Source organism: Vigna umbellata, chromosome 1 (assembly GCF_029865625.1).
Source record: "Vigna umbellata cultivar VRB3 chromosome 1, Vumbellata_1.0, whole genome shotgun sequence".
Lineage (NCBI taxonomy): Eukaryota > Viridiplantae > Streptophyta > Magnoliopsida > Fabales > Fabaceae > Vigna > Vigna umbellata.
Genome location: NC_142165.1, coordinates 85,573,258 through 85,600,405, shown reverse-complemented (window position 1 = coordinate 85,600,405; position 27,148 = coordinate 85,573,258). Strand labels below are relative to the sequence as shown.

Genomic DNA, 27,148 nt, shown 5'->3' with positions numbered 1-27,148 from the left:
CCCGAATCGAATTTCTAATCAACCAGATCCTTTATGGAATCCATTATCCAGACCACGCCACTGCACCTTCCCAAATGCTTCAAATAAAACTTCCAAGGGCAGAAACAGAAATAAAATGACAGTTGACATCTTTCTTCCCTATATAAAGATTAAGGCTGGGCATAATTAACTTAGATACAGTAAACTATAGATAATCTATACTATTTTGTACTATAAAAACTGAACTGTTTTTATAAAAACTGAATTATACTGTTTTTTGGTGCAGTTTAAAAAAACTAAACTTTTTCTATTAAGAGTATAGTTAACTGTTTTAAACTCTGAACTATGTTGTTTAGTTTTTTTTCTTCAAAATAAATAAACATTGAACTATCTTTTAGATTATATATATATATATATATATATATATATATATATATATATATATATATATAATATGGACAAATAAATAAATAACTGACTTTTATAAAGTTAACTATAATAATTATTATAATAAAATAATATTATTAAATTTATACCAAAATTCATTAAATATTTTAAAAGAACTAAATTCTATTAAATTGAAATTATAAATCAATAATTATTTTGTAAATTAATAAAATTAAATATATATATATATATATATATATATATATATAATATAGATAAATAAATAAATAACTGTTTTTAAATTATTTAAAAAGTTAATATAATAATTATTAAAATAAAATAATATTATTAAATTCATACTAAAATTCATTATATGTTTTAAAAGAACTAAATTTTATTATATTATAATTATGAATCGATAATTATTTTGTAAATTAATAAAACTATATATATATATATATATATATATATATATATATATATATATATATATATATAATATGAATAAATAAATAAATAACTGTTTTATTATATTTCAAAAACTGGTAATTATTTTTATAACTTAATAAAATTAACTATAATTGTAAAAATAAAAAGATAAAAGTACTTATGTAAATAATTATAAAATATAATATTATATATATATGAGAATTCAGAAAAAGGTGAGAAGAGAAGAAAGATGAGAGTTTTTATATTAAACTAGATAATTGTCAAAATTAAAAATATTTCGAATAACGCAAAACAGAGATAAACAAAAATATTTTTTAGAGATTAAGTTTTTAATCTATATAAAATAATATATAAACAAATTTATATTATTAAATTAAACTATATTTAATATGAAAATCAAATTTTAGACATTTTATATTTTTAAATTAATAATAAATAGTAATGATAAATAATTATAGTTATTAATTTAATTTTAATAATATGATAAAATATTACCAATAATATTTCATTAATTTTTTAAATTTTTTATTATAATTATTTACTAATTCTAATTATATAAATTTATAATTTAATTTTTTTAAATGATGTGATGTTATTGAATATTAATTTATTTGTTTGTAATTATTAAAAAAAATCAAATTGAACTAATTCTTTTAACTCTATCGATAATTAGCCATTGACAGTTGTACAAGTGCAAAACTACATTTATTTATTAGAAAAAGGTGCATTGTAGTTAACTGAATTGTTTTGTAGTTAACTGAACTAAAAAATAGTTTAGTTCAGTTTTTTTGAACTATTTTCTAGTGTACTTCAGTTTTTTTAAACTATTTTATAGTTAATTGTAATAGATTTATAGTACAGTATAAATAGTGCAGTTTGTCCACCCCTAATAAAGATGAGTGTGTTTCTTCTTGCACCCCCATCACAGACTTCCGGAATTTTTGTTACAGAATTTTTTATCTGTAACAAGGGTGACATGAGTGTCTTCGGAAATCTTTTTGAATTAGTTTAGTTTGTTTCAGAAAGCAAAATCCGGTTTGGTACGTGTAGGAAGAAATTTGATGCATAATCCTCAATTAGAACGGATATATAGACCGTACGTTTCAATCCTGGGTGAGTAAACACAACATTCTGACCCTAGTTGTCTCAATTAATTCATTACAATCTTTATTATGCCATCTTAGAGATTAAAGATAATTTTGATTAGCTTGTACTCTTTTAACTTAAGAGACAAGTAACTTTAGGTTGGACTAATACACGTATATATACATTATTACATTTATAAAATATCAACATAAACAGCTTCATGCTGAACCCATGCCAAAGCCCTAATCAACACATCTAAAATATCTTTGGAAACATTCTTCCTCCTTGCAATAATGAAGTATAACTTTATACACCTCAATCAAGAGTCTTGGATATCTATTTGCAAAGTATTCGTAGAATCCTTCGGGAACAGGTCCTACAAGTTCCTGAAAAATCAATAAGAAATCAGAAGCCATATCATTTCCTAAAGAGTAAATATATCCAACTTATAGTCTTTTTATCCTTTAATTATTTGGTATCCTTGAAACTTATGCTTAGAAGATTATATACACGTCATATATTAACAAAGATGCAAGTTGAAATTTTATGTATTAGAATATTATCAGCACATTATAAATCAAATAGGAGCTCATACAATTTCAGTGAACAATGCTATAACATGAAGAGATCTTTGGTTCATAGGTTGTGTCTCATACAATAACTTTATTTGTTCAAGATGGCAAAATCAAGAACGATTGAAGAACAACTTGTGCAGAATTCAACAACACTATTGATGACCATGAGAATATTGGTGTAAAGCTAGAAGATGTAGATAACGTTGGAATTTAAGAGTATTAGAGACCGTTTTCGGATTCATGAAGAGTTACATTTATTTATGAAGAGTTATAATTAATGAAGAGTTACAATTATTCATGAAGAGTTACAACCATTCCTGAAAAGTTACAATCATTTATGAAGAAATGTAACTAATCAGAATCTGATATCTCTTGGATTTGAAAGATACCTGATCAACATCTATATAAAGAGATCTTGTGCTCTATTGATGAACATATAAAAAGAGACTTTTTCTCTGCATTATGTCATTCACTTAACACACAAATCAATTCATGAGAATTTTATTCTTGTTTGATGTTAATACTAAGAGTGAGTATTATCGTTGTATTTCTTCTTTGTATTTCAAAAGCGGACTTCGTGATCCCCTTCACTCTTATAAGGAACGAAATATTGCTTTAAGGAAAATGTGTATTCACGCCTAGAAGATTATATCAAGTCTACATTATTGTTCATCTTGTTTCCCTAAGTTCTTGGAAAATTGTTCCAACAGTCTAAAAGCAATATATTCTCTAAGATGACAACAATTCATGAGATGTCTGCAAACTTTCACAAATTAGACAAGTTTGAAGGCGTTGGTTCCGACGATGGCAAAAGAAGATGCATTTCCTTCTCTTAGCTCTAAACGTGGCATATGTTCTAAGTTCTCCCCAACCCAAAGAAAGCAAAACAGAGACATTGGAGGAACAACGAAAAAGGAACAAATGGGAGAATGATGATTATATATGTCGTGCTCACATTCTGAACGGTATGTCTTATCCTTTATTTGACATATATCAATATATAGGTTCTGCAAAAGAACTTTGGAATCAACTTGAAAGCAAATACATTTTTGAAGATGCATCAAGCTAGAAATTCCTGGTTAGTAATTTTAATAATTACAAAATGATTGATGCTAGACCAATAATTTTAATAACTTACACAAGTGTGTGTATAGTAAATTTGATGACAGCGGTAATGGTGTCATAATCTTCTTATATGTTGATGATATGCTAATTTTTGGAACAAATTTAGATCAAGTTAATTTGACCAAAACATTTTCATCATCTTGTTTCCTTATGAAGGATATGGGAGAAGCATATGTTATACTAGGAATAAAGATTAAGAGAGGAAATGAGAAATTAATTTTGTCTCAATCTCATTACATTGAGAAAGTACTCAAGAAATTCAATAATTATGAATGCTCTCTTGTTTCAACCCCTATGGACCCTAGTTTAAAGATATTACCTAATGGTGATAAAGCAGTTTCACAACTGGAATATGCAAGGGTAATAGGATGTTTAATGTATGCAATGACAAGTACAAGGCCAAATATTGCTTTTGCGGTACGCAAATTGCGTAGATATACTAGTAACCCTAGTCTATCACATTGGCAAGCAGTACGTCGAGTACTTAAGTATTTAAAGAAAAATATTAATTATGGATTAACATATAGTGGTTATCCTTCAGTTTTGGAAGGATATTCTGATCAAGTTGGATTACAAATGCAGAAAATCATTCTTCAACTAGTGGTTGGATTTTCCTCCATAGGGGAGGTGCAATTTCTTGGTCGTCCAAGAAACAAACTTGCATTACAGATTCCACTATGGCTTCAGAGTTTATAGCTCTAGCCTCGGCAGGAAAGGAAGTCGAATGGTTGAGGAATCTCATGTTCGAAATACCATTGTTACCAAAACCAATATCACCAATAACAATACATTGTGACAATGCTGCAACATTGGCAAAGGCTTATAGTCAAGTATACGATGGCAAATCAAGACATATTGGTGAGACATAGTTATGTCCAAGGACTCATCAAAGATGGAATTATTACAGTAGATTTCGTACGAACAAAGTTTAATTTGGCCGATGGATTTACTAAGGCATTGGCTAAAGATTCCATTTCCAGAATGACAATTGGAATAGGAATGGAACCCACGATTAATCACAAGTAAGGGAATCTTAACTTAACGCTTAATATGACATTGAGTCTTAAGTTCAATAAGATTAAATATCTTGTTTGATGATTGAAAGCACAAATAATTATTTCAAGAGTGCTTTAGATCTGTGATGCTTAAGAGGTTGACTAATTCTTAATTGATTTCTTGAATTTATGTTTTGTCACAGGAACATGTTTACCTAAGAAATCAACCTATGTAAGTGCGAAGTTTGGCCGCTTCAGGAAGTCAAGGGGGCATGACTTTGTTGCACTTATGAATAGATATGGACGCATGGCCCTATTGTGTCAAGTATAACAAGAATATGTAATTTATCTTATATGTAGAGTATCTTCAAGACTTCATTATGTATTATGTTGGTTCAATCGTTTCGACACCAATAAAATACGAATTCCTGAAATGTGTATTCTACTAAGTGAAAGTTCAAGTCTATGTACACTTTCATTTATGTGTAAGATTGCAATTATTAAATTGATGTTTGTGTTAAGTAATTATACAATACTCTCAAATGGTGGAGGATTGTTGGAATTTAAGAGTATTATAGATCGTTTTCGGATTCATGAAGAGTTATAACCAATGAAGAGTTACAATTATTCATGAAGAGTTACAACCATTCATGAAAAGTTACAATCATTTATGAAGAAATGTAACTAATAAGAATCTGGTATCTCTTGGATTTGAAAGATGCTTGATCAACATCTATATAAAGGGATTTTGTGCTCTATTGATGTACATATAAAGAGAGACCTTTTCTCTACATTATGTCATTCACTTAACACACAAATCAATTCATGAAAATCTTATTCTTGTTTGACGTTAATACTAAGAGTGAGTATTATCGTTGTATTTCTTCTTTGTATCTCAAAAGTGGATTTCGTGATCCCCTTCACTCTTATAAGGGACGAAATATTGCTTTTAGAAAAGTGTGTATTCACGCCTAAAAGATTATATCAAGTCTACATTGTTGTTCATCTTGTTTCCCCAAGTTCTTGGAAAATTGTTCCAACAGATAACACTGTCAATATTTTGAATGCTTTTACCAAAACTTTTTAACATTTTAAAGATGCTTTGCTGTATGGAAAAGATCAGTTGATTACCTTGGAAGATGTTGTAACATCAATTCGAACCAAAGAGTTCCAAAAACTCCAAGATTCAAAGGCAACAGAGGAGGTTTCATCAGGTCTAACAACGATGAAAGGGAAAGGAAAGAAGGTAAGTGAAAAAAGACAAAACTAGAGAACAAGAAACAAGTTCGATGTTTCAAGTGCCAAAAGGTTGGTCATATCAACAAACATTGGCTAGAGAAAGGTAAAGCACTCTGATGAAAGAAACAACTGATGTTGATGAGGCCTCCAAGGGATATGAATCAGTTGGTGTTCTGGTGACTTCATCTAAAGATTCTCAGAAAAATTGGGGCATGGACTTAGGTTGCACATACCATGTGTCCAATGAAGGATTACTTTGAGAATCTTGAATAAAAAGAGTATGGAACTGTACTTCTTAGCAAAAACAAGGCCTACAAAGTGCAGGGTATGGGATCAATAAGGCTTAGAATGTTTGACAACCATGAAATGGTGTTGCAAGGTGTGAGGTATTGTTGTAATTTGAGATAACATCTTTAGAATCTTCCTAATTAGAGGAAATAGATATATAATCTTTTATTTTATTTTACTTTCCTAGTTTCCCTATTTCCCTCTTTAGGAGAATTAGATTATTACAAATAGAGTACCAGAATGTAATTTTTATGATTGAGAATAATAAATCAGTCTTATTTTCCACATGGTATCAGAGCTTGTCTGAAAACTAGCGGAGGCGCAATGAGGAAATTGGAGGAAGAAGGGGCGGCGATCATCAGGAGGTGCAAAATAATTGGAGGAAGAAGGTGGACTTACCCACATTCGAAGGACTGGACCCTCACAGTTGGATCAATCGGGCTGAACGATTTTTCGATATCCAGAAGGTGGCGGAGGAGGATAAGGTGGAACTCGCGTACATCAGCATGGAGGGCAGCGCGAGTTACTGGTTCAAGTTTTGGAAAGAAAAGGCCAAGAATCGTTCTTGGGAACCGTTTTCGAACGATTGGCGACGTTGCGGCAGGAGGGAACCATGGAAGATTACATTCACGAATTTGAGGTGTTGGTGGGACAAACCCGTGGAGTATCGGAGGAGCAGGTTTTGGGGTATTTCCTCGCCGGAGTGCGCGAGGACATCAAGGGGCAGGTTTGAATTCTTGATCCTCAAGAGCTAATGGTCGCGATGAGAATTGCAAGAGATGTGGAGGACACGGCGATCAGAGCAAGAGTGGAAAGTTGGAATGATACCTAGATTTCGCAATCTTGGGGACGAACGGTCGGAGTAGTGACAAGAAATGACAACAGTCGCCCAAATCCTAGTCGACCAAGCGAGGTGGAAAGCGTAGCATCGGTGAGAAGAGAAGCACCGAACACTATGGGAGGACTGAGCGTCAACACTAGACCGAATGGTATGGGTAGACCGAACGATACTGGAGGGAGTGACAATCGAAGCCGAACGGTGAGGAACCTACCCTATCCTGAGTTCCTTAAGCGAAGAGCAGAGGGGCGATGCTTTCGATGCGGGGGACTGTTCGGCCCTCGTCACCAATGTCCAGAAAAGAGTTTGAGGGTGATACTCTTAGCAGAGGATGAAGAAGACGATGAAGAGGAGCATTGGCCACCACCCAAGCCTCCGGATCAAGCCGAACGGTAACGGGGGACAACCGAACGGTATCCGCAGAAGAGACTGAGCGGACAAGTTTCCCGTTTCCAACCTTGAGGACAAGGTTGTTCGGCAACGGGGTGTAATGTTAGGGATGAAAAATTTACTAGAGGAGGAATAAAACATTAAATACATAACTGTCTTAACTACCGTAGTAGTAGTTAGGAGGAGCGGGGTTAGGGGTTGTATAAATAGCTAATAAACGATTGTAGTAAGGAGGGGAATTGTTTTGTTGTAGTTCTAACAGGGTTATCATCCTGAGGGGGGAGGTTAGGCTCTCTAGAGGGAGGTTACGCTCCCAAACCCAGTCCTTGTAAAGAGATTCTTTTACGGTGAATAATAGCAAAACACATTCTTCCATTACTATTTCTATCTTTTGAGTGTGTTCTTGTTAGGTTCCAAACCCAGGAACCTAACACTATACTTCCAGAATTTATCTCAGAATTTATCTTAGAATTTATCTCAGAATGGGTATTTTAAGTGATGCCCAATCCTTTTTTTCCGACCATCGTCCGCCGCCGGCCACCGTCGCAGTTTCGACCGATGACCAACGGATCTGGATCGTCTCTTCGAGCGATGGCCAACCGCGCTAGTTCCGATGGCTACTTCTCATTCTCGTGCCGTCACGAGCGCCAAATCAGTCCGATAGTCGCCGCCGTCGACGTCATCATTTTCTCCGACGAAGATAAGGGTTGGGTGCGCCTCAAGGAGCGCGACTCAACCCTGGTAATCCACCTCCCAGAAGCCTCCGCAGGCGCCGCCATTTCTGTAATCTACTCCTTCTTATATGTCACTTTAACGCCATCATCTCGCCACTGTACTAAATCGCTGGGATATACTTCATGACCCACTCTCGACAGGGAGACCTCTTTCGACGCCATCGCGTCAGTTCTTTCCTCTCCATTACAAAGGGTTCTCTACCTCTCCATTCGTTTCTGTTTCTCGAGCAACAGTGCTTTGTTCCGCTGCTACCACAGTCGGTGTCGACGCAATCATCCGCCGGCGCAGTCAGTTGTTGTAACCTTTGCGGTTTGTCGCTGCCGCCTCAATAAGTTGCCGCATTTTCTTTGGTCAAGATTAAGAGTGCCTCATGAAGTGCACTAGCCGTTGTTTTCATTGTTTGCCGTGAGGGGAAATATTTTCAGCCCCTGCAGAGAACTTCCTTCTTGGGCTAGAGTTTAGCCCGTACTTCTTGTGATACAGTGCTAAGTATCACCATTTAGGAGTAGTCCAGCAGAGAACTTTGGACCTCCAACATGTCTTTGGCCTTTTGATGCCATCATAAGTCCCAATCTTTGGTGTTTTTGGTTTCTGCCAATGCCTTGTTGTAACAGCTCACTGAGAGTTGTTCTATGAGACCACCCGCTGATTTGACTCGTTCGATGTTAGGGGTTTCAGATTTGTCCCCAAATACGGATCGGTTCTCACTTGTTCTTTCACCTTCACGTCATTGACGTGTGTTCAATCGTGAGGGGAAGAAAAGTTTCAACCGTTGTAGGGTGGTTAAGTCCCTACAGGTTTGTTGCTGTTACCCGCTGCAGGGCAGTTCAGTTCCTACAGGTTTGTTGTTGTTCAGGACAGTAAAGTCCTTGAAGGCTCGTTGTTGTTAGGGGAGTTAAGTCCCTAAAGGTTAGGACAGTGAAGTCCTTGAAGGTTCGTTGTTGTTAGGGCAGTTAAGTCCCTAAAGGTTAGGACAGTGAAGTCCTTGAAGGTTCGTTGTTGTTAGGGCAGTTCAGTCCCTAAATGTTCGTTGTTGTTAGGGCAATTAAGTCCCTAAAGGTTCATTATTGTTTAGGGTGGTTAAGTCCCTACAAGTATGTGGCTGTTAGCCTTTGAAGGCCTCCCATGTTACTCATGGAAATCATGTTCTTGAAGTTTTGTTGTTGTTCGCCACTATTGATGGCAATCCAGTCCTTATAGTTTGTTGTTGTTTGCTACTGCAAGTCATCATCCATTTTTGATGGAAATCTCCCTCGTCCATTGCTGTCCAAGTTGAAGTTTCATGGTGCTAGTTCGCCCTCGTCCATTGCTGTCCAAGTTGAAGTTTCATGGTGCTAGTTCGTCCTCGTCCATTGCTGTCAAATTTGGTTTATTGACGTTCTCTACAATTGAGTTTGACTATTCCAAGCCTGGTTCATACAATCTTGTATGATCCAGCTTGTGGGGAGTGTTGTAATTTGAGATAATATCTTTAGAATCTTCCTAATTAGAGGAAATAGATATATAATCTTTTATTTTATTTTATTTTACTTTCCTAGTTTTCCTATTTCCCTTTATTTTACTTTCCTAGTTTCCCTATTTCCTTTTATTTTACTTTCCTAGTTTTCCTATTTCCCTTTTTAGGAGAATTAGATTATTACAAATAGAGAGTATCAGAATATATTTTTTATGATTGAGAATAATAAATCAGTTTTATTTTCCACAGGTATGTTCCTGAACTGAAGAGGAATTTGATTTCCATAACCTCATTTGATCTTATGGGATATTCCACGAAGGTTAAGAATGGAATAATGAAGGTTCACTCGAGATGTTGTCATAGCCAAGGGCAAAAGAAGTAATGGATTATACATCCTAGAAGGATCCACAGTCATTGCACATGCCTTAGTTGCGAGTCAAACAATGGAAGACAAAACCATATTACGGCACTTAAGGATGGGTCACATTAGGGAGAAAGGCTTGGTAGAGTTGGAAAAGCAAATCTTGCTAATGGGTGAAAAACTTCAAAGGATGGATTTTTGTGATCAATGTGTTTTAGGGAAATCGTACAGGGTGAAGTTTGGAACAGGTAAGCATACTTCAACCTGACCCTTTGAATATGCACATGCTTACATGTGGGGGCCACAAGAACACAAACCCATGGTGGAGGAGCATATTTTCTGAGTATCATTGATGATTTTTCAAGAAGGGTATGAATTTACATTATAAGGAACAAATCTGAGACATTTCAAAAGTTCAAGGAATGGTATACTCAGATTGAAAATCAATAGGAATCCAACCTAAAGGTTCTAAGAATAGATAATGGTTTGGAGTCTGTCTCAGAAGAATTCCATAATTTATGCAAGACCCAAGGAATCAAGAGGCACAAGACGCTTGTTGGTACCTCTTAATAGAATGGTTTTGTAGAAAGGATGAACTGAACTATCCTTGAAAGGGTTAGATGTATGCTTCTTGGAGCAAGTTTGTCCAATGCATTTTAGGGAGAGGTTGCAAACACAATAGTGTATTTGATCAATAGGAGCCCCTATCTGCTCTCGATTACAAAACACCAGTGGAGGTTTGGAGTGAAAAGTCATTTGATTACTCTAACCTGAGGGTGTTTAGTTCTTTGGCTTTTGCTCATGCCAAAGGGGACAAATTGGAAACTCAAGTTGTGAAGAGTATCTTCGTTGAATATGCTGAAGGAGTTCAGGGTTACAGACTGTGAAGGTTAGATCCAAAACCCTCAAAATTGATCATTAGCAAGGATGTAACTTTTTGATGAGACAAGGATAGCAACTCACTCCAAAAGGGAAAAGGCTCACAGATGTTCGATCACCTAGTTAGATGCATACATAGAGTCTAGGTGGAGAACTCTCATAATAGACTCCATATATGCATGTTGTAGTTTAGCCATTTTTACAGCTTATAATAAACGTCTTACGGTTTCTTAAAGCAGTTTCTTTACACAACCACACATAGCTATTTTTTTGCTTGGGCTATATATTTGACCCTATATCAAAGACAGTCGAGGCGTGTGCAGAATCAATATTCAAATTCAATATTGTCTTTTTCATTCACCTTGATCCATCTTTGTTAATCTTGTTTTCATTCCTTACGAACAAACTCATAATCATCACAAGAAATTTTATAAAGTCCGAAACAAGCTAGCTATTTAAGAATTAAGATTATAAACATTAAAATTGGATCACTAGGAACCTCAAATTACAGTACAAAGTTTGAACTCCACACAAATCAAGAAAATTTTTGTTCGGATGAGGGAAAAGTCTTGGTCGACTACACTAACAAGTCTAACTATCCCTCAGAATTCAATATATAAAAATGTCATTCCAGGTAAATATTTGCGGCATGACGTACCAATTTTTGTTCTATATCAATAAGAGTAGTTTGTTTGGTATTGCAATGTAAAATCGATTTGAAAATATAAATTTAGTAACAACTTGGGTTCTTGCAAGGGGAATTCTCAGGGAGATTTGATACAAATAAGTCATGAGAAAATCATATAAAATATCGAGACACAATCTTTTCGATCGAAAACCTTAAAACAATTCATTTTGGGCCAGAAATGTGCACCACCGGGTAAGTTAGTGAAATCTCACCCGACCATGTTGCAAAGCTTATCCAACAAAATAAACACGAAAGAACAAATTTATTTGATAAATGATGAACGAAGAAAGAACCTGGATTTCTTGAGGCAATTCTCTGTAATGATTTAGTTTGTTTCTCATAACTCGTAACAAGTCTCGAACACTGTTGAAATTATACCGCCGATAATGACCGATGTTAGCAATGAAAGCTGGTTCCATCCTTTCATCCCATTTTCCACCCAAGGCATCTGTGGCAATGCTTTCTAATGTCACCAAAAGATCAGAACTAGTCTCTCTATTTTCTACTTCCACCCTATCACTGGTGTCACGCAAAAAGGAAAGCCGCATCTCGGAACTCCAGAAAAAAGGATGGTACAATACTTCAGTCGCCTTTGGCCTGGAAACAAAGTCTTATATGAAATTGCTAGCCTGTAACCACACCTAATGCTAGGGATATAACAACATTCATGGACCTCTATCTAAAAGCTAAAGCTTTTAAGAGAGTTTATCTTTGGGAACACATACTTAGATTTATCATTAGATATTGCTAAAATAGGGTACACTTTTCATCTTGTGTTATTATTCATAAAGTTATATCAGTTTTGGACTTTGAGACTTCACTGTTTCATACGACATATCAATAGATGAGTCAAAAGAATGCAAAATTATGAATGTACATGAAAATATATTTCCATTCTCCAGAAAACACACTGAATGAGAATGATTTACCTTAGATCAGGGTAAGGATTTAGTAAACGACTAATAAGATCTTTGGCTTCAGGAATGAACTCCACTAAGAAAAGGTCCATGTGATTTTTCAAAATATTGATATCCCGTTCAATACGTTCTCCAAATGGATGTCTTCCCCGAGTAATGCAGAAAAAGAAGACGCAACCTAAACTGAATATATCTACTGCCCGTGTTTGACGCCCTTGAACAAGTTGTTCTGGTGCTTGCCAACCTGAACTGCCACCACCTACAATTAAGCCAGTAAACCTTATACCACGAGAATAATACATTAATTAAAGCCTAGCAGATTTGTGGAAAATAAGACTGATTTTTTATTCTCAATCATAAAAAATACATTCTGATACTTTCTATTGGTAATAATCTACTTCTCCTAAAAATGGAAATAAAGAAACTAGGAAAGTAAAATAAAGGGAAACTAGGAAAGTAAAATACAATAAAGATTATATATCTATTTCCTCTAATTAGGAAGATTCTAAAGATATTATCTCAAATTACAACACTCTCCCTCAAGCTAGATCATACAAGATTGTATGAACCAATCTTGGAATAGTCAAACTCAATTGTAGAGAACGTCAATAAACCAAATTGGACAGCAATGGACGAGGGCGAACTAGCACCATGAAACTTCAACTTGGATAGGATTGGACGAGGGAGATTTCCATAAAAAATGGATGATAACTTGCAGCAGCAAACAACAACAAACTACAAGAACAGATGAAGGGCCTCCAGCGGCGAACAACAACAAACTGCAGGGACTGGATTGCCATCAATAGTGGCGAACAACAACAAAACTTCAAGAACATGATTTCCATGAGTAACATATGGGAGGCCTTCAAAGGCTAACAACCACAAACCTGTAGGGACTTAACTACCCTAAACAACAACAAACCTTCAGGGACTTAACTGCCCTAAACAACAACAGACCTGCAAGGATTACACTACCCTGCAGCGGCACTAAAAGGCTAACAGCCACAAACCTGTAGGGACTTTAACCACCCTGAACAAACCTTAAGGGACTTAACTGCCCTAACAACAACGAACCTTTAGGGACTTAACTGCCCTGAACAGCAACAAACCTGCAGGAACTGAACTGTCTACAGTGGCTAACAGCAACAAACCTATAGGGACTTAACCACCCTACAGCGGCTGAAACAACAACAAACCTTCAGGGACTAACTACCCTGCGGCAGCTGAAACTTTTCTTCCCCTCACAACTGAACAACATATGCACGTCAATGACAGAACGTGAAGGTGGAAGAACTGGTGAGAACCGATCCATACGAGGGACAAATCTAAATCCCATAACTTCGAAAGAGTCAATTCAGCGGGCGGTCTCAAAGAACAACTCTCAGTGAGCTGTTATAACAAAGCATTGACGGTGAAGAGAGCCTTTCACATTAGTGATGGAAGTAGAAACCAAAAAAACACCAAATATCAAAGACACTTTGGAGGTCCTAAGTTCTCTACTGGACTACTCCCAAATAGTGATACTTACACTGTATCACAAAAGTACGGGCTAAACTCTAACCCAAGAAGAAAGTTCTTGGCAGGGGCTGAAAAATATTTCCCCTCACGGCAAACAGCGGAAACTCTTGATCAAAGAAAATGTGGCAGCAGCGACAAACTGCAGAGGTTGCAACAACTAACTGCGGTGACGGCGAATGACTGCGCCGACGGCTGACTGCCCCTACGCCGACTGTGGTAGCAGCGGAACGAAGCACTGTTGCTTGAGAAACAGAAACGAAATGAGAACCCATTGGTGATAGGGGGAGGAAAGGTCCTGGTCATTTGGTGGAGGCATAAACCAAAACGCACGCACCAAACCAGAACATAGAAATGAGAGGGAGGTCTGGCGATGCAGAAGCGTGCAATGAGAGACGATAGCGACAGCGACGACGACGGCAGCGACGGCAGCCTTCTTTTGAACAGCCTTCTTCTTGCTAGTGTCCGACACCATCCTTAATCGCTAATCGAAGACGAATTAAGAGGATCGGAAAGGAGAGACGAAAATAGATCTAAAATACAACCTAGGGTTTCGCGGAACAAAGAGAAATAAAAACCGAACCCGAGAGAAAGCTTAAGGTTCGAGGTTTGCGTTTCTGAAGGAGGTAGTTGTGGAGACAACGAAGATGACATCAATGGTTGCTATGGAGGGTTAGAACAGAGAGGAGGAGGTCCGACGAGTCGACCGAAAGCGGCGCGGTGTGAAGTGGTGCCTACTGCATCACAAACCAATCAGGAACAACTCCAGAACCTCAACACTGCCTACCGCTTAAATGGAACGAATTATTTGAAAAGGGCCCAGCTTGTTCGCATAACTTTAAAAGGTAAAGGGAAAGCTAACCACTTGACTGATGATGCTCCTCCAAAAGAAGATCCCAAATTTACAAAATGGGATGAAGAAGACTCTATGATCATGGCATGGCTATGGAACTCCATGATCCCAGAAATTACTGATACTTGCATGTTTCTTGATTCTGCAAAGGAGATTTGGAATGCAGTGGAGCAGACATACTCAAAAGCTAAAGATGCTGCCCAAATATATGATGTGAAGGTGAAGACTATCGCTGCCAAACAAGGAACCAAGACTATTACAGAGTATGCCAATCAACTCAAATCACTGTGGATGGAATTAAACCATTACAGGGTCATCAAAGCCAAGTACTCAGATGATTCTGCCATGCTCAAAGAATATATTGAGCAAGATAAAGTCTATGATTTTTTGGTAGGGCTTAACTCTGATTTTGATCAAGTGAGTCCAGATTCTTGGCAAAGACAAAGTTCCACAAATTAATGAAGTGGTAGCTATGGTAAGAAGTGAAGAAAGCAAAAGGGGAATAATACTAGAATCCCCAACCATGGAAAACTCAGCCATGATAGCAACCGGATCAGCCAAGATAGTTGATTCCCAAAAGGGGGACTCGCCAATATGGAAAAGAAAAATGAAGGAGTGTGGTGTACCTTTTGTAACAAACCTCGCCACACTCGTGATAAATGTTGGAAGCTACATGGAAAACCTCCTAGTCGAGATTGGGGATCCCAAAATCGTGAAAAGGAGTGGGGAAAAAGAGGCGACAACAGTAGAAAGGGCGGACAAACACACCTAGGTGCTGCAAAACATGAAGAAAATAGCAGCGGACCAATTCCACTAAACCCGGATGAGGTTCAACAAATGCGCTCCTTCCTTAACAAGTTGGATAAATCACCAGGTAGTTGTTCTCTAGCGCATTCAGGTACGTTTGGTGAGTTTCCTTCTTTTGGACTTTAATGCCTCAGATAAACAACCTAACCCATACTGGATACTAGATTTTGGGGCTACCGACCATATGACACCCTTATCTAACATTTTCTCCTCTTACACCCCTTGCCCTAGCAACAAGAAAATATCCATAGCTGATGGCTCTCTGATGACTGCAGCAGGTCAAGGAGATGTTCAAATAAGCCCATCTATCACTCTTAAAAATGTCCTTCATATTCCTAAATTATCTGTTAGTTTAGTCTCCATTAAAAAACTCATACACGATCTCTCATGCAATGTTATTTTTTCTAACAATGACTGTATCATACAGAACCAACAATCAGGGAGGACGATTAGACATGCTAGAGACTGGAATGGCTTGTATTACTTGGACAATCCAAATCTGCCATCAGCCCTGGGAAATAGCAACTCTTTTTTCTCTGATTCAATAAAGACCAGCAGGGAGAAGATCTTCCTCCATCATTATCGTCTTGGACATCCTTCCTTTAGGGTCATAAAATTATTATTCCCTTCCCTTTTTAGCAAATTGGATGGGGCAAGTCTCAATTGTGAAGTGTGTGAACTTGCTAAACACAAACGTGTTTTTTTCCTGTTAGTAATAATAAGAGCACGTTTCCCTTCTATTTAATTCATACTGATGTATGGGGTCCCTCAAATGTCACAAATGTTTCTGGTGCTCGTTGGTTTATTACCTTTATAGATGATTACACTCGTGTCACTTGGGTTTTCTTACTAAAACAAAAATCTGAAGTAAGCTCTATGATTCAAAGTTTTTTCTCAATGGTAAAAAATCAATTTGGTGTTAGCATTAAGAAGATTAGATCTGATAATGCCAAAGATTACTTTAATCATGGGCTTATTTCTTTTTGTCAAAAGGAAGGTATCATTCATGAGTCCTCCTGTGTCAAAACTCCTTAACAAAATGGGATTGCAGAGAGGAAAAATGGACACCTTCTTGACCAAACTAGAGCTCTCCTTTTTCAACATAAGGTTCCTAAAAGTTTTTGGGGGGAGGTTGTACTCACTGCCTGTTATCTAATTAATAGACTACCTTCTAGTATTCTAGCTTCTAAAAGCCCCATGGAGGTCCTGTCATCCTTTTATCCTAATGTGTCCACATCCAACCACCTTGTTCCACACATCTTTGGTTGTCTCTTTTGTCCATGTCCACAGTAGTGATAGAGGTAAACTTGATCCTAGAGCCTTAAAATGTGTTTTCCTAGGTTACTCATCCACACAAAAGGGATATAAATGCTATCACCCACCATCCAAAAAATTCTCCGTGTCTCGTGATGTCACCTTTTTTGAGCACAAAAGTTACTTCTATAAAGATCATCTTCAGGGGGAGCCTGCACCAAATGAAGATGATATCCTTATGCTTCCTGACTTAAGCTTAGGACCAAAAATAGGGACTAAAAGTGTAACAGCTAAGACTCAAGATGGGGCTGATGTAAGATTTGGTAAAAATCTGGTTTATACAAGGCAGACAAAGACCATTCCAGAGTCTGTCCATGTTCAACCATCCAACCCAACATTACATGAGGTAACTATCCCTAATCCTTTAATCTCCAATGCATCAAACTCTGTTTTTCCAAATATACAGGAATCTGTCTTTCCAAATATACAGGAATCTGAATCCAGTCCAGCATCCCTTTATGAGGACCTAGATATTCCAATTGCCCTTAGGAAAGAGACTAGGAAATGCACTACCAAGCCATTGTACACTCTAGCTAATTACCTATCCTTTAAAAACTTCTCACCTACTCATAAAGCCTTCCTCACAAGCCTAAACACCACAACCACACCTACCTCTTTATCTGAGGCATTGAGTGATAAAAAATGGAAACAAGCTATGGACACGAAAATGGAAGCACTAGAAAAGAATAGTACTTGGGATTTGGTGGCTCTCCCGAATGGAAAAAAACCAGTAGGGTGCAGGTGGTTATATACTATAAAATGCAAGGCTGATGGGTCTATTGAGAGGTTCTAAGCAAGGTTAGTGGCTAAGGGATTCACTCAAACCTATGGAGTGGATTACATGGAAACTTTTGCTCCAATGGCAAAAATGAATACAGTTAGCGTGATATTATCTCTAGCAGATAATTATGGTTGGAACTTGCAACAATTTGACATAAAAAATGCCTTCCTACATGGAGAAATTGAAGAGGAGATTTACATGGAATTGCCCCTTGGATATGAGGGGAAAACAGTTGCTAACACTGTTTGCAAGCTAAAAAAAGCATTGTATGGGTTGAAACAATCACCGCGAGCGTGGTTTGGAAGGTTTACTAAAGTTATGATAAATTTGGGCTTTAAACAAAGTCAAGGAGATCACACCTTGTTCATTAAACACTCTAAATCAGGGAGAGTTACAGTGTTATTGGTTTATGTAGATGATATTATAATAATAGGTGATGATAAGGAGGAGCAACAGCTGTTAGGCCAACATCTAGCCAAGGAATTTGAAATTAAGACTTTGGGAAAATTGAAGTATTTCTTAGGGATTGAAGTGGCCCATTCTAAAAGGAGAATATTTATATCTCAGCAAAAATATATCACAGTTTTGTTGAAAGAAACTGGGAAGACAGCATGCAAGTACACCAATTGATCCAAACATGAAATTGGGGAATGTAGAAGAAGGTACTGCAGTTGACAAGGAAATGTATCAGAGGTTATTGATTTATTTATCTCACACTAGACCTGATGTTGCATTTGCTGTAAGCCTTGTTAGTCAGTTCATGCACCAATCTAAGGAGGTTCACTTACAAGCTGCACTAAGAATTGTGCAATATTTGAAGGGAACCCCAGGCAGGGGAATTTTGTTTGAACGAAATGGGAATGTAAGTGTGGAAGCATATACAGATGCAGACTATGCAGGCTCAATTGTGTACAAGAGGTCAACTACAGGTATTGCACTTTCATTGGTGGAAATCTTGTGACTTGGAAGAGTAAAAAACAAAATGTGGTAGCCAGATCTAGTGCTAAAGCAGAATTCAGGGCAATGGCACAAGGGATATGCGAACTATTGTGGTTAAAGATCATCTTGGAAGACTTAGGAATAAAGTCAGATGAATCAATGAGACTTTATTGTGATAACAAATTTGCAATTAGCATAGCTCATAATCCAGTGCAACATGATAGAACCAAACATATCGAGATCGACAGGCATTTTATCAAAGAAAAATTAGATAGTGGTCTAATAAGTACTCCATATGTCTCTTCACAAGACAACCTTGCAGATATTCTAACAAAGGGGCTGAATAGTAACAACTTTGAAAGTATTGTTTCCAAGCTGGGAATGGAAAATACTTATTCACCAGCTTGAGGAGGAGTATTAGAATCTGTTTATCTGTATTAAAGTCTTTGCTTTTATTAATTATATTTCTTCCTTATTTAGGAGATTATAATTATCAATTATGATTAGGATATCCCTGAAATATAGGGATTCTTTCTTTAGGAGCTATTATTAGACTTCCTAAAATAGTTTTCTAGCATTGTATATATGGATTTGTAATCTCAGCATAATAATATATACATTTGATACGTTTTACATGAGATGGTATCAAATGTACATATTATTATGCTGATATTACAAATCCATATATACAATGCTAGAAAGCTATCTTAGGAAGTCTAATAATAGCTCCTAAAGAAAGAATCCCTATATTTCACGGATATCCTAATCATAACTGATAATTATAATCTCCTAAATAAGGAAGAAATATAATTAATAAATGCAAAGACTTTAATACAGATAAACAGATTCTAACACTCCCCCTCAAGCTGTTGAATAACTATTTTCCATTCCCAGCTTGGAAACAATACTTTCAAAGTTGTTACTATTCAGCCCCTTTGTTAGAATATCTGCAAGGTTGTCTTGTGAAGAGACATATGGAGTACATATTAGACTATCTAATTTTTCTTTGATAAAATGCTTGTCGATCTCGATATGTTTGGTTCTATCATGTTGCACTGGATTATGAGCTATGCTAATAGTAGATTTTTTATCACAATAAAGTCTCATTGATTCATCTGACTTTATTCCTAAGTCTTCCAAGATGATCTTTAACCACAGTAGTTCGCATATCCCTTGTGCCATTGCCCTGAATTCTGCTTCAGCACTAGATCTGGCTACCACATTTTGTTTTTTACTCTTCCAAGTCACAAGATTTCCACCAATTAAAGTGCAATACCCTGTAGTTGACCTCCTATCCACAATTGAGCCTGCATAGTCTGCATCTGTATATGCTTCCACACTTACACTCCCGTTTCGTTCAAACAAAATTCCCCTACCTGGGGTTCCCTTCAAATATTGCACAATTCTTAGTGCAGCTTGTAAGTGAACCTCCTTAGGTTGGTGCATGAACTGGCTAACAAGGCTTACAGCAAATGCAACATCAGGCCTAGTGTGAGATAAATAAATCAATCTACCAACTAACCTCTGATACATTTCCTTGTCAACTGCAGTACCTTCTTCTACATTCCCCAATTTCATGTTTGGATCAATTGGTGTACTTGCAGGCTTGCATGATGTCTTCCCAATTTCTTTCAACAAATCTGTGATATATTTTTGCTGAGATATAAATATTCCCCTTTTAGAATGGGCCACTTCAATCCCTAAGAAATACTTCAATTTTCCCAAGGTCTTAATTTCAAATTCCTTGGCTAGATGTTGGCCTAACAGCTGTTGCTCCTCCTCATCATCACCTTTTATTATAATATCATCTACATAAACCAATAGCACTGTAACTCTCCCTGATTTAGAGTGTTTAATGAACAAGGTGTGATCTCCTTGACTTTGTTTAAAGCCCAAACTTATCATAACTTTAGTAAACCTTCCAAACCACGCTCGCGGTGATTGTTTCAACCCATACAATGCTTTTTTTAGCTTGCAAACAGTGTTAGCAGCTGTTTTCCCCTCATATCCAAGGGGCAATTCCATGTAAATCTCCTCTTCAATTTTTGAGTTAGGCTTAAAGTCCACTTCTAACAGTATGTCAACAACATAAATACATGGCATCATCTCCACAGGGACTCTTACAACCATTGCCTATTCACAAGACAATCTGGGAAGAGGTGAGTAAGGATTTTGTGGTCAAGCTGCCAAAATCTCAGGGGTTTGAAACGATAATGGTGGTGGTGGATAGGCTAAGTACGTATGGGCCTTTCATACCCATAAAACATCCTCATACAGCCAGGATAATTGCAAAAGTTTTTGTAAAAGAGGTGGTGCGTTTGCATGGGATACCAGTGTCAATTGTTAGTGACAGGAATCCCAGCTTCATCAGTATATTTTGGAAGGAACTTTTTAGAATACAAGGTACCCAATTAAGAATGAGTACAGCCTACCACCAAGAGACGGATGGTCAGAAGGAGGTTTTGAATAGGATACTTGAGACCTATTTGAGGTGTTTTTGTTCAGAACAGCCCAAGCTTTGGAGCACTATGTTACCAGGGGTTGAATACTGGTATAACACCAGTTATCAAGGGGCTTCTAAGTGAACTCCATTTGAAACGGTTTAAGGAAGCCCGCCACCTGCATTAACAAGGTTTATAAAGCAGTGGCACAAGATTTGCAGACGCGGGATGAGGCTATCAAGCAGCTGCAACATCCCTTAACTAGAGCCCAGGATCAGATGGCGCAGTATGAAAACAAGAAGAGGAGGGAGTCTAGTATAAAAGAAAGGGATTGGGTCTTTCTTAAGATTAGACCCAATAGGCAAGTGTCTATGTCTGCCAGGTTGCATTCCAAACTGTCTGCTCGATATTACAGTCCTTTCCTGGTTGAAAAACAAGTGGGACCAGTGGCTTTCAAATTGCAGTTGCCTACAAAAGAGTACTACAAAGGAGAAGCAGGAACCAGCAAGGAGAGGAGACATCTCAGATTTTGGTTCAGTGGCAAAAGGAAGAATGGAAGGAGCCACCTAGGTACATCAAAACGCAGTTTCCTGATTTCAACCTTGAGGACAAGGCTGTTGAGGAGGAGGAGGGTATTGATAGAGGATTAAAAGTATACATGAGAAAGAATAAAGGCGGGAAGTAGAGAGTTTCAGTTAGCAGTTAGTTAGAGGAATTGGGGGACTATTTTGTATTCTTTGTTTGTTGAGTTTACTGGAACTTTGTCCAGTGGAGGGAGGTTAGGCTTCCTTGAGTGTAATTTGTACATTGTATTCTTCTATTCATTGAATAACACGAGGCTATTCGTTGAGTTTGGGTCTGTTCTTTGAGAATTAGAGGCTTTATTGACTTCTTGATTAAAGAAGTCCATCAACTCCAGAGAAATATCAATATCCATTACAAAAAAGGGTTGAATACCAATTTTTGTAAATCCGATAGAGTAATCAACTAGAAGTAAACCATAGTTTATATAATTAAGGGGTTGAGGGTTAGTGAAAATTGAACCCTATGCCTTTCTCAATCCTTAATTTTCAACAAAGTGTTTCTATAATTTTTTTTTATGGTTTTATTCAACCTCTTGAAATTGAAATCGCTTGGATTAAGGATTAGGATTCACACATTGGTCTCTAAAGATAGACTAAAATTTACAATTTCCAATTGTCGAACAACAAGAATCCCATAACTCAAACCACCTAAAATAACCCACATGGGCTAATAGAGAGTAGTAGGTGGACTAGAAGTCTCAAATGTAGTTGGCGGAGCAATCTAGGAAACACTGAGGGATCATGGCAGGCAGTTGTGTAAAGTGCAACAGTTGTCAATTATGTAAACACATGACCATCAAACTTTCAAGAAATAGTGACACTAGTAAAATCATAACCAGCCTCATAGCAATGTTGACTGTCATAAGTTTGTCAAACTTTGGTTTGCTTCCAAGCAAACTCAGAAAAGTAAGAGAAAATAATCACTCAAATAACATAGAAGAACTAAAATTTGGGTAGAGAAGGGGAAATGAGACAAATATTTATCTACATAATGACTTTAGATAGAAATGGTATAAATAATGTGATACAAAATACTAAACAAATGTCTTATTTATACAAATAATTAGGTCAAGTAATAGAATGTTGATTCAATAAGACTAATAACCCAAATTAAATAAGGAATCAAATTAGGAAACAACTCCTAAGATTGTTTCCACAATTAGATCACAAATTCAATGAAGTAACTATAATCATATTATAAAATATGCATAGGATAATCGAAAACATTTTGAAATACTTCGAAGATATTAAGAGATGTCATCACCACAATAATCTAAATATACACATCTCATGCTAGATTTAAGTAGCTATTCCCATTAAAAATGCTACGAAAACAAATAAATTTTTTATCTTATAAAGAATACTTACCCGTTGCATTATTACCCAGAGAAGACATATTTTCAAGAAGACATTTGCTAATTCCCATATCAGAAAGTTTAGCACATAAGGATCTTTCCTTGGTTATTAGAACATTTTGTGGTTTCATATCTCGATGTATTATTCCTAATTCATGCAAATGGATGACCCCGGAAACAATGTCCCTATAACACAATACAAAAAAATGAAAGTTAGTTTAATAAAAAAGGTAATATTATAAACTTAGATAGCCAACTTCCATGCATGAGCTTCCATAAAAGGAAGATTTATCTGCCTCGGTCCTCAAATGAATTGGATCAACTACACGAATCTAAGTTGTAACTGAATATGCTTATTCTTAGGCTTTTTTTCTTATTAACCACTACATTTTGCTCCAACTGTAATCATAACTTATTACCTTCATTTTATTATTTTGTGCCACCCTCCATACCCATTTCATCTCCTTGGTTTCTCCTCCTATTGCATTCAAAACCAAAAACTGTATTTTAGTCAATTTTATCTAATCTTCTACTTAATGAAATTACCTTACCCACATTTACCATCTGCCTTCTTTTTTGGTAGTTTTGTTTCCTTACTATAGATATATCCAAATTAAAACTGACAAAGGCTTTGACAACCTTCACCTCATAAGATAACTTTTAGGATTGTGTTAGGCCTAGTCCAAATTCAAGATAGTACCAAAACCTATCACAGATCTAATATCATGCAAAATACGATTTATTTTTTTTTTGTATAGTATATGCTTATTATAAATCATCAAAGAAAAAATACATAATACCTCATCAGTTTTAGTAATAGAGGAGATGGATAGCCATTTTCCTTCCAAAGACACTGTGTACTATCCTTCCACGTATCCATTTGGGACTTAATCAAACATCCAATACCTTGGTCCTTCCTAAACGTAGAGTTTACTGATATATCTGAATAAATTTGAACCAAATCATCTAAATTGCATGTACATCGTTCCAAAGCAAGGTAAACAAAATCGTTATCATTCTCCACACCATGCCATCGAACAATATTTGGATGACAATCAGACATGATAAGGTTTTCTATTTCTTTAAAAGCTATGTCATTGTGAGCCTTGACAAGACGTTTGATAGCAACTGCTCGACTTTCGTATATACCCTCAAGCACAATGGTGCCATTGCTTCCCTTAGCAATCTCTTTGTTCGAAACAAATAATTTACCAATCCTTCGTCCATCAACATTTTCATTAACATGATTGAAGTGCTTCCATACTTCTCTATCATTATCTTTTTCTGTCAGAACCTTCTCATTCTCTGAAGACATATTTTTCCTTCCTGATTTATGTGTTTTCTTTTTCTTAGCAGGTGAACTTTTTAATTCAGACTCACTATTTTGGTCCTTCGGTGTTTCTTGATCCTTAATCACTAGAGGATAGATGAGTGAAATTACCAACAGAAAGATGGTAAACAATACAAGAGGTAATGGAGTTGGCCATTCAATTGTCCTGTTCAAATAAACTTCCCTTGGTGTAGTAATCTTGATGAGAGGTTGAGGGAGCATCATATTATCATCGTCACCATTGAATAATCTATCAATATTTGGCTGCAAAGGAAGCATTAGTGAAGGTTCAAATAGAAAATTCTTTTTCAGGCGGAAGACTTGTCGTATCTCTTGACAGGGGTATGGCATGGTGAAATTGAGGCCACTATCAGAAACATATTCATCCTCTATATCAGAAGAGGAATGTTGGCATAATAATACAGCCTGAAATTCAGCTAATGCCATAGTCCACAAAACTATTTCTGAGCTCGGACTAACAGATTGAAGGGAATAATCTGTCCTAAAAATCTTAAGCAGCAGCTGTGGTGAATTTAGTTTCACAGGATCAGCAAGATCCCTATTTGTAACATTTTGCCTCCCATCACTCCAAGGTTTAACAGGATCAGGCATCGCATGGACTTGAATGATTGATCCAGTTTTAGCATCAACTTCAAACAAAGTGCTTCTTTTAGATCCAAGTGTCACTGCTCCATCATCTGAAAGGGTAGGAGTACGAGCTACATATTCTGCTATAGATTCTGATATTCTCTGCAGATATGACAAACCAATCAACAGAACATGAAGTTCAGTATTCATAAGAAAATAGAGGCACTTGGACAAACATAACTTTGAAAACACTACTTGTCATATTAAATATTATAACATTTTTTATTAAAAAGAAACAAAGATCACCCTACATAATTGATCTATCAAAAGAAATTTTAGAATAAGTAATTGTTGCACACCATGGCACAAAAATATTTGAATAATCCAGGGTACCACTAAAATTATTTTTCTATTTGTTTTCTTAGTTATAGATACAAGACTGTAAAATAGGAAAAAACAAAACAACCATGGTCCACAACATGTCTTGAAACCAACATGCCTTCAGGTTCGTGATTTTTTTTCAGTCATGTTGCCTTCTCCATGTCCTTAAGAGGCAGCTCTTGCATTTACGCTTCTTGAAAATAATATATGTAATTAATTCAGAATTGTATATGTAAGCATGGCTGAAATGCTTCTACAATAAAGCATTTCACAAATTTCAGTCTCTGTTCAACTACCACAAAATGAATTCTGCTGCATTTCTTGTAAGCATCAAAGCATGAACCATGAAGTTCAACTCAAGACACTGAAAGGCTTTCAATTTAGCAATCTGGACAATTAACAGTATTTCTGCCAAAAAGCATTGATTGCTTCTTTGAATTCAGTAATTGGTAAGCCACAAAAACTATCTCTATTTTTCTCATTTACAGGGGTGGGGCGGCGAGAAAGATCAAACTGTCACCACCCACAACACTATCACCGCAACCACCACCAGCAATACCACCACTCAACCAAATGAAGCACTACATCATGGAAATCACGTGCTAGGAACATATATCCATTTATACTATTGTTCAAATGACGAATCAGTCTATGTTGTTTCTATAAAATGTCAACTCGTATTTCAAACTTGTAAATGCTAACAAAAAACAAGGGTAAAGTCCAGCTTCCAAGCAAGAGTTAAAGTCACGAAATTTGCCTTAAAGCACCACTAACTTGCCTTCACTTAAGAAAAGCATTAAAACAACAGTCAGAATGCTCAGATATATCTTAAAACAGATACCATTTTACCAAAGTGTCTGTCGTGCATGTACAATGACCAGTCATCCCCACATTCCACGAATCCACTAATTAGTGTTGCAGATGCATTTTCTTTATCAGTATCCCGTTCTACGGGAGCTCTATACGATTGGTAGATGGGCGATCCTGTAGAGAATGACCATATCACCTTCATGGAACCAGGAGAGTTGTCCACCAAATACATAGTCCCATCTAGGGTCACAACCAGTGCCGTCGTTGCAACCCTACTATAAACGCAAACATTTTACCAAACAGAATGACACGGTTAGAAATCCACTGATCAATAGAAACAATTAACGCTATTACAAAACCACGATGACCTATAAAGCATGGAATCAACATGCACACAAAGACACGGATAATCTTCAAAATTTTACAACAGAACCTTAGTCAAAAGATTGCAACTTTTGGCTCAAAAGAGGAATCAATATTACAAATGTGAGTAGAAGTTATCACACGTGCAATAAAATACTATAATTTATTAACTCATGATGCTATTTTTGACTATATTAGATAAAAACAAAACAAAAAAGGTTTCTTTAGAAAAAGAACTTCAAGATTAAAGGGGGAAAACAAGAATTTAAATTGTGGCATAAATTATTTTCCGCGGATAAGAAAATGCGAGAGTTGAGGGAACTGACAGTGGAAAAGACAGAAGGGATCGTGAAGAGGGTCGATGAAGTCTACTATGCCCATCGCTTTCTTCATTCTTGTGATGTTTGGGAAGCGTTGTTGCTGAGGTTTGGACGAGGCTGAACGCGATTAGGAAGGCAAAAAGAAAGGAAAAACGAAGAGGAAGAAACTTCATTAGGACAAGAGAATTGGAGAGGCAGTGTTTGGTTTGCGAGAATTGAAGAGGAGGAAAAAGGGTTTATTGGGAGGGAAGGTAAGGAAGAACAGCAACAGGTAGCATGAAAGATTCCACGCTTCTTCTCCGGTGTTTGGATTCCCCAAGCATTCATCTCACGTTTGACTTCTGCTTTCTAATGCAAGAAAACTAGCTTTTTTTAAAAA

The 27,148-nt window shown here is 36.5% G+C and overlaps 1 protein-coding gene across 2 annotated transcripts; it reads right to left on the bottom strand.

The window, feature by feature from the left end:
- Window positions 1-1,957: 1,957 nt before the first annotated feature.
- On the bottom strand, window positions 1,958-27,148 carry LOC124834365 (serine/threonine-protein kinase/endoribonuclease IRE1a-like). 2 transcript variants are annotated; one of them, XM_047309035.2, is made up of 7 exons: window positions 26,776-27,148; window positions 26,118-26,361; window positions 23,778-25,057; window positions 22,991-23,163; window positions 12,401-12,647; window positions 11,765-12,068; window positions 1,958-2,288 (listed from the first exon to the last, which is right to left on the bottom strand). In XM_047309035.2, the coding sequence occupies exons 1-7, from the start codon at window positions 26,940-26,942 to the stop codon at window positions 2,145-2,147; spliced, it is 2,559 nt and encodes an 852-aa protein (XP_047164991.1). In that variant the 5' UTR covers window positions 26,943-27,148; the 3' UTR covers window positions 1,958-2,144. The 2 variants fall into 2 exon arrangements, with proteins under 2 accessions (XP_047164991.1, XP_087960675.1); XM_088104549.1 differs by lacking the exon at window positions 26,776-27,148 and having other exon boundaries at window positions 26,126-26,295.

Bases quoted from the DNA above. Each gene is read 5' to 3' on its own strand.
- LOC124834365 (XM_047309035.2), bottom strand. From the start codon at position 26,942: ATGAAGTTTCTTCCTCTTCGTTTTTCCTTTCTTTTTGCCTTCCTAATC. The intron at 23,164-23,777 runs GTATTATGTATT...ATTGTGTTATAG, and splicing joins CTATTACTAAAACTGATGAG to GGACATTGTTTCCGGGGTCA. The intron at 2,289-11,764 runs GTTCTTTCTTCG...TTGATTTTTCAG, and splicing joins AATTGCCTCAAGAAATCCAG to GAACTTGTAGGACCTGTTCC.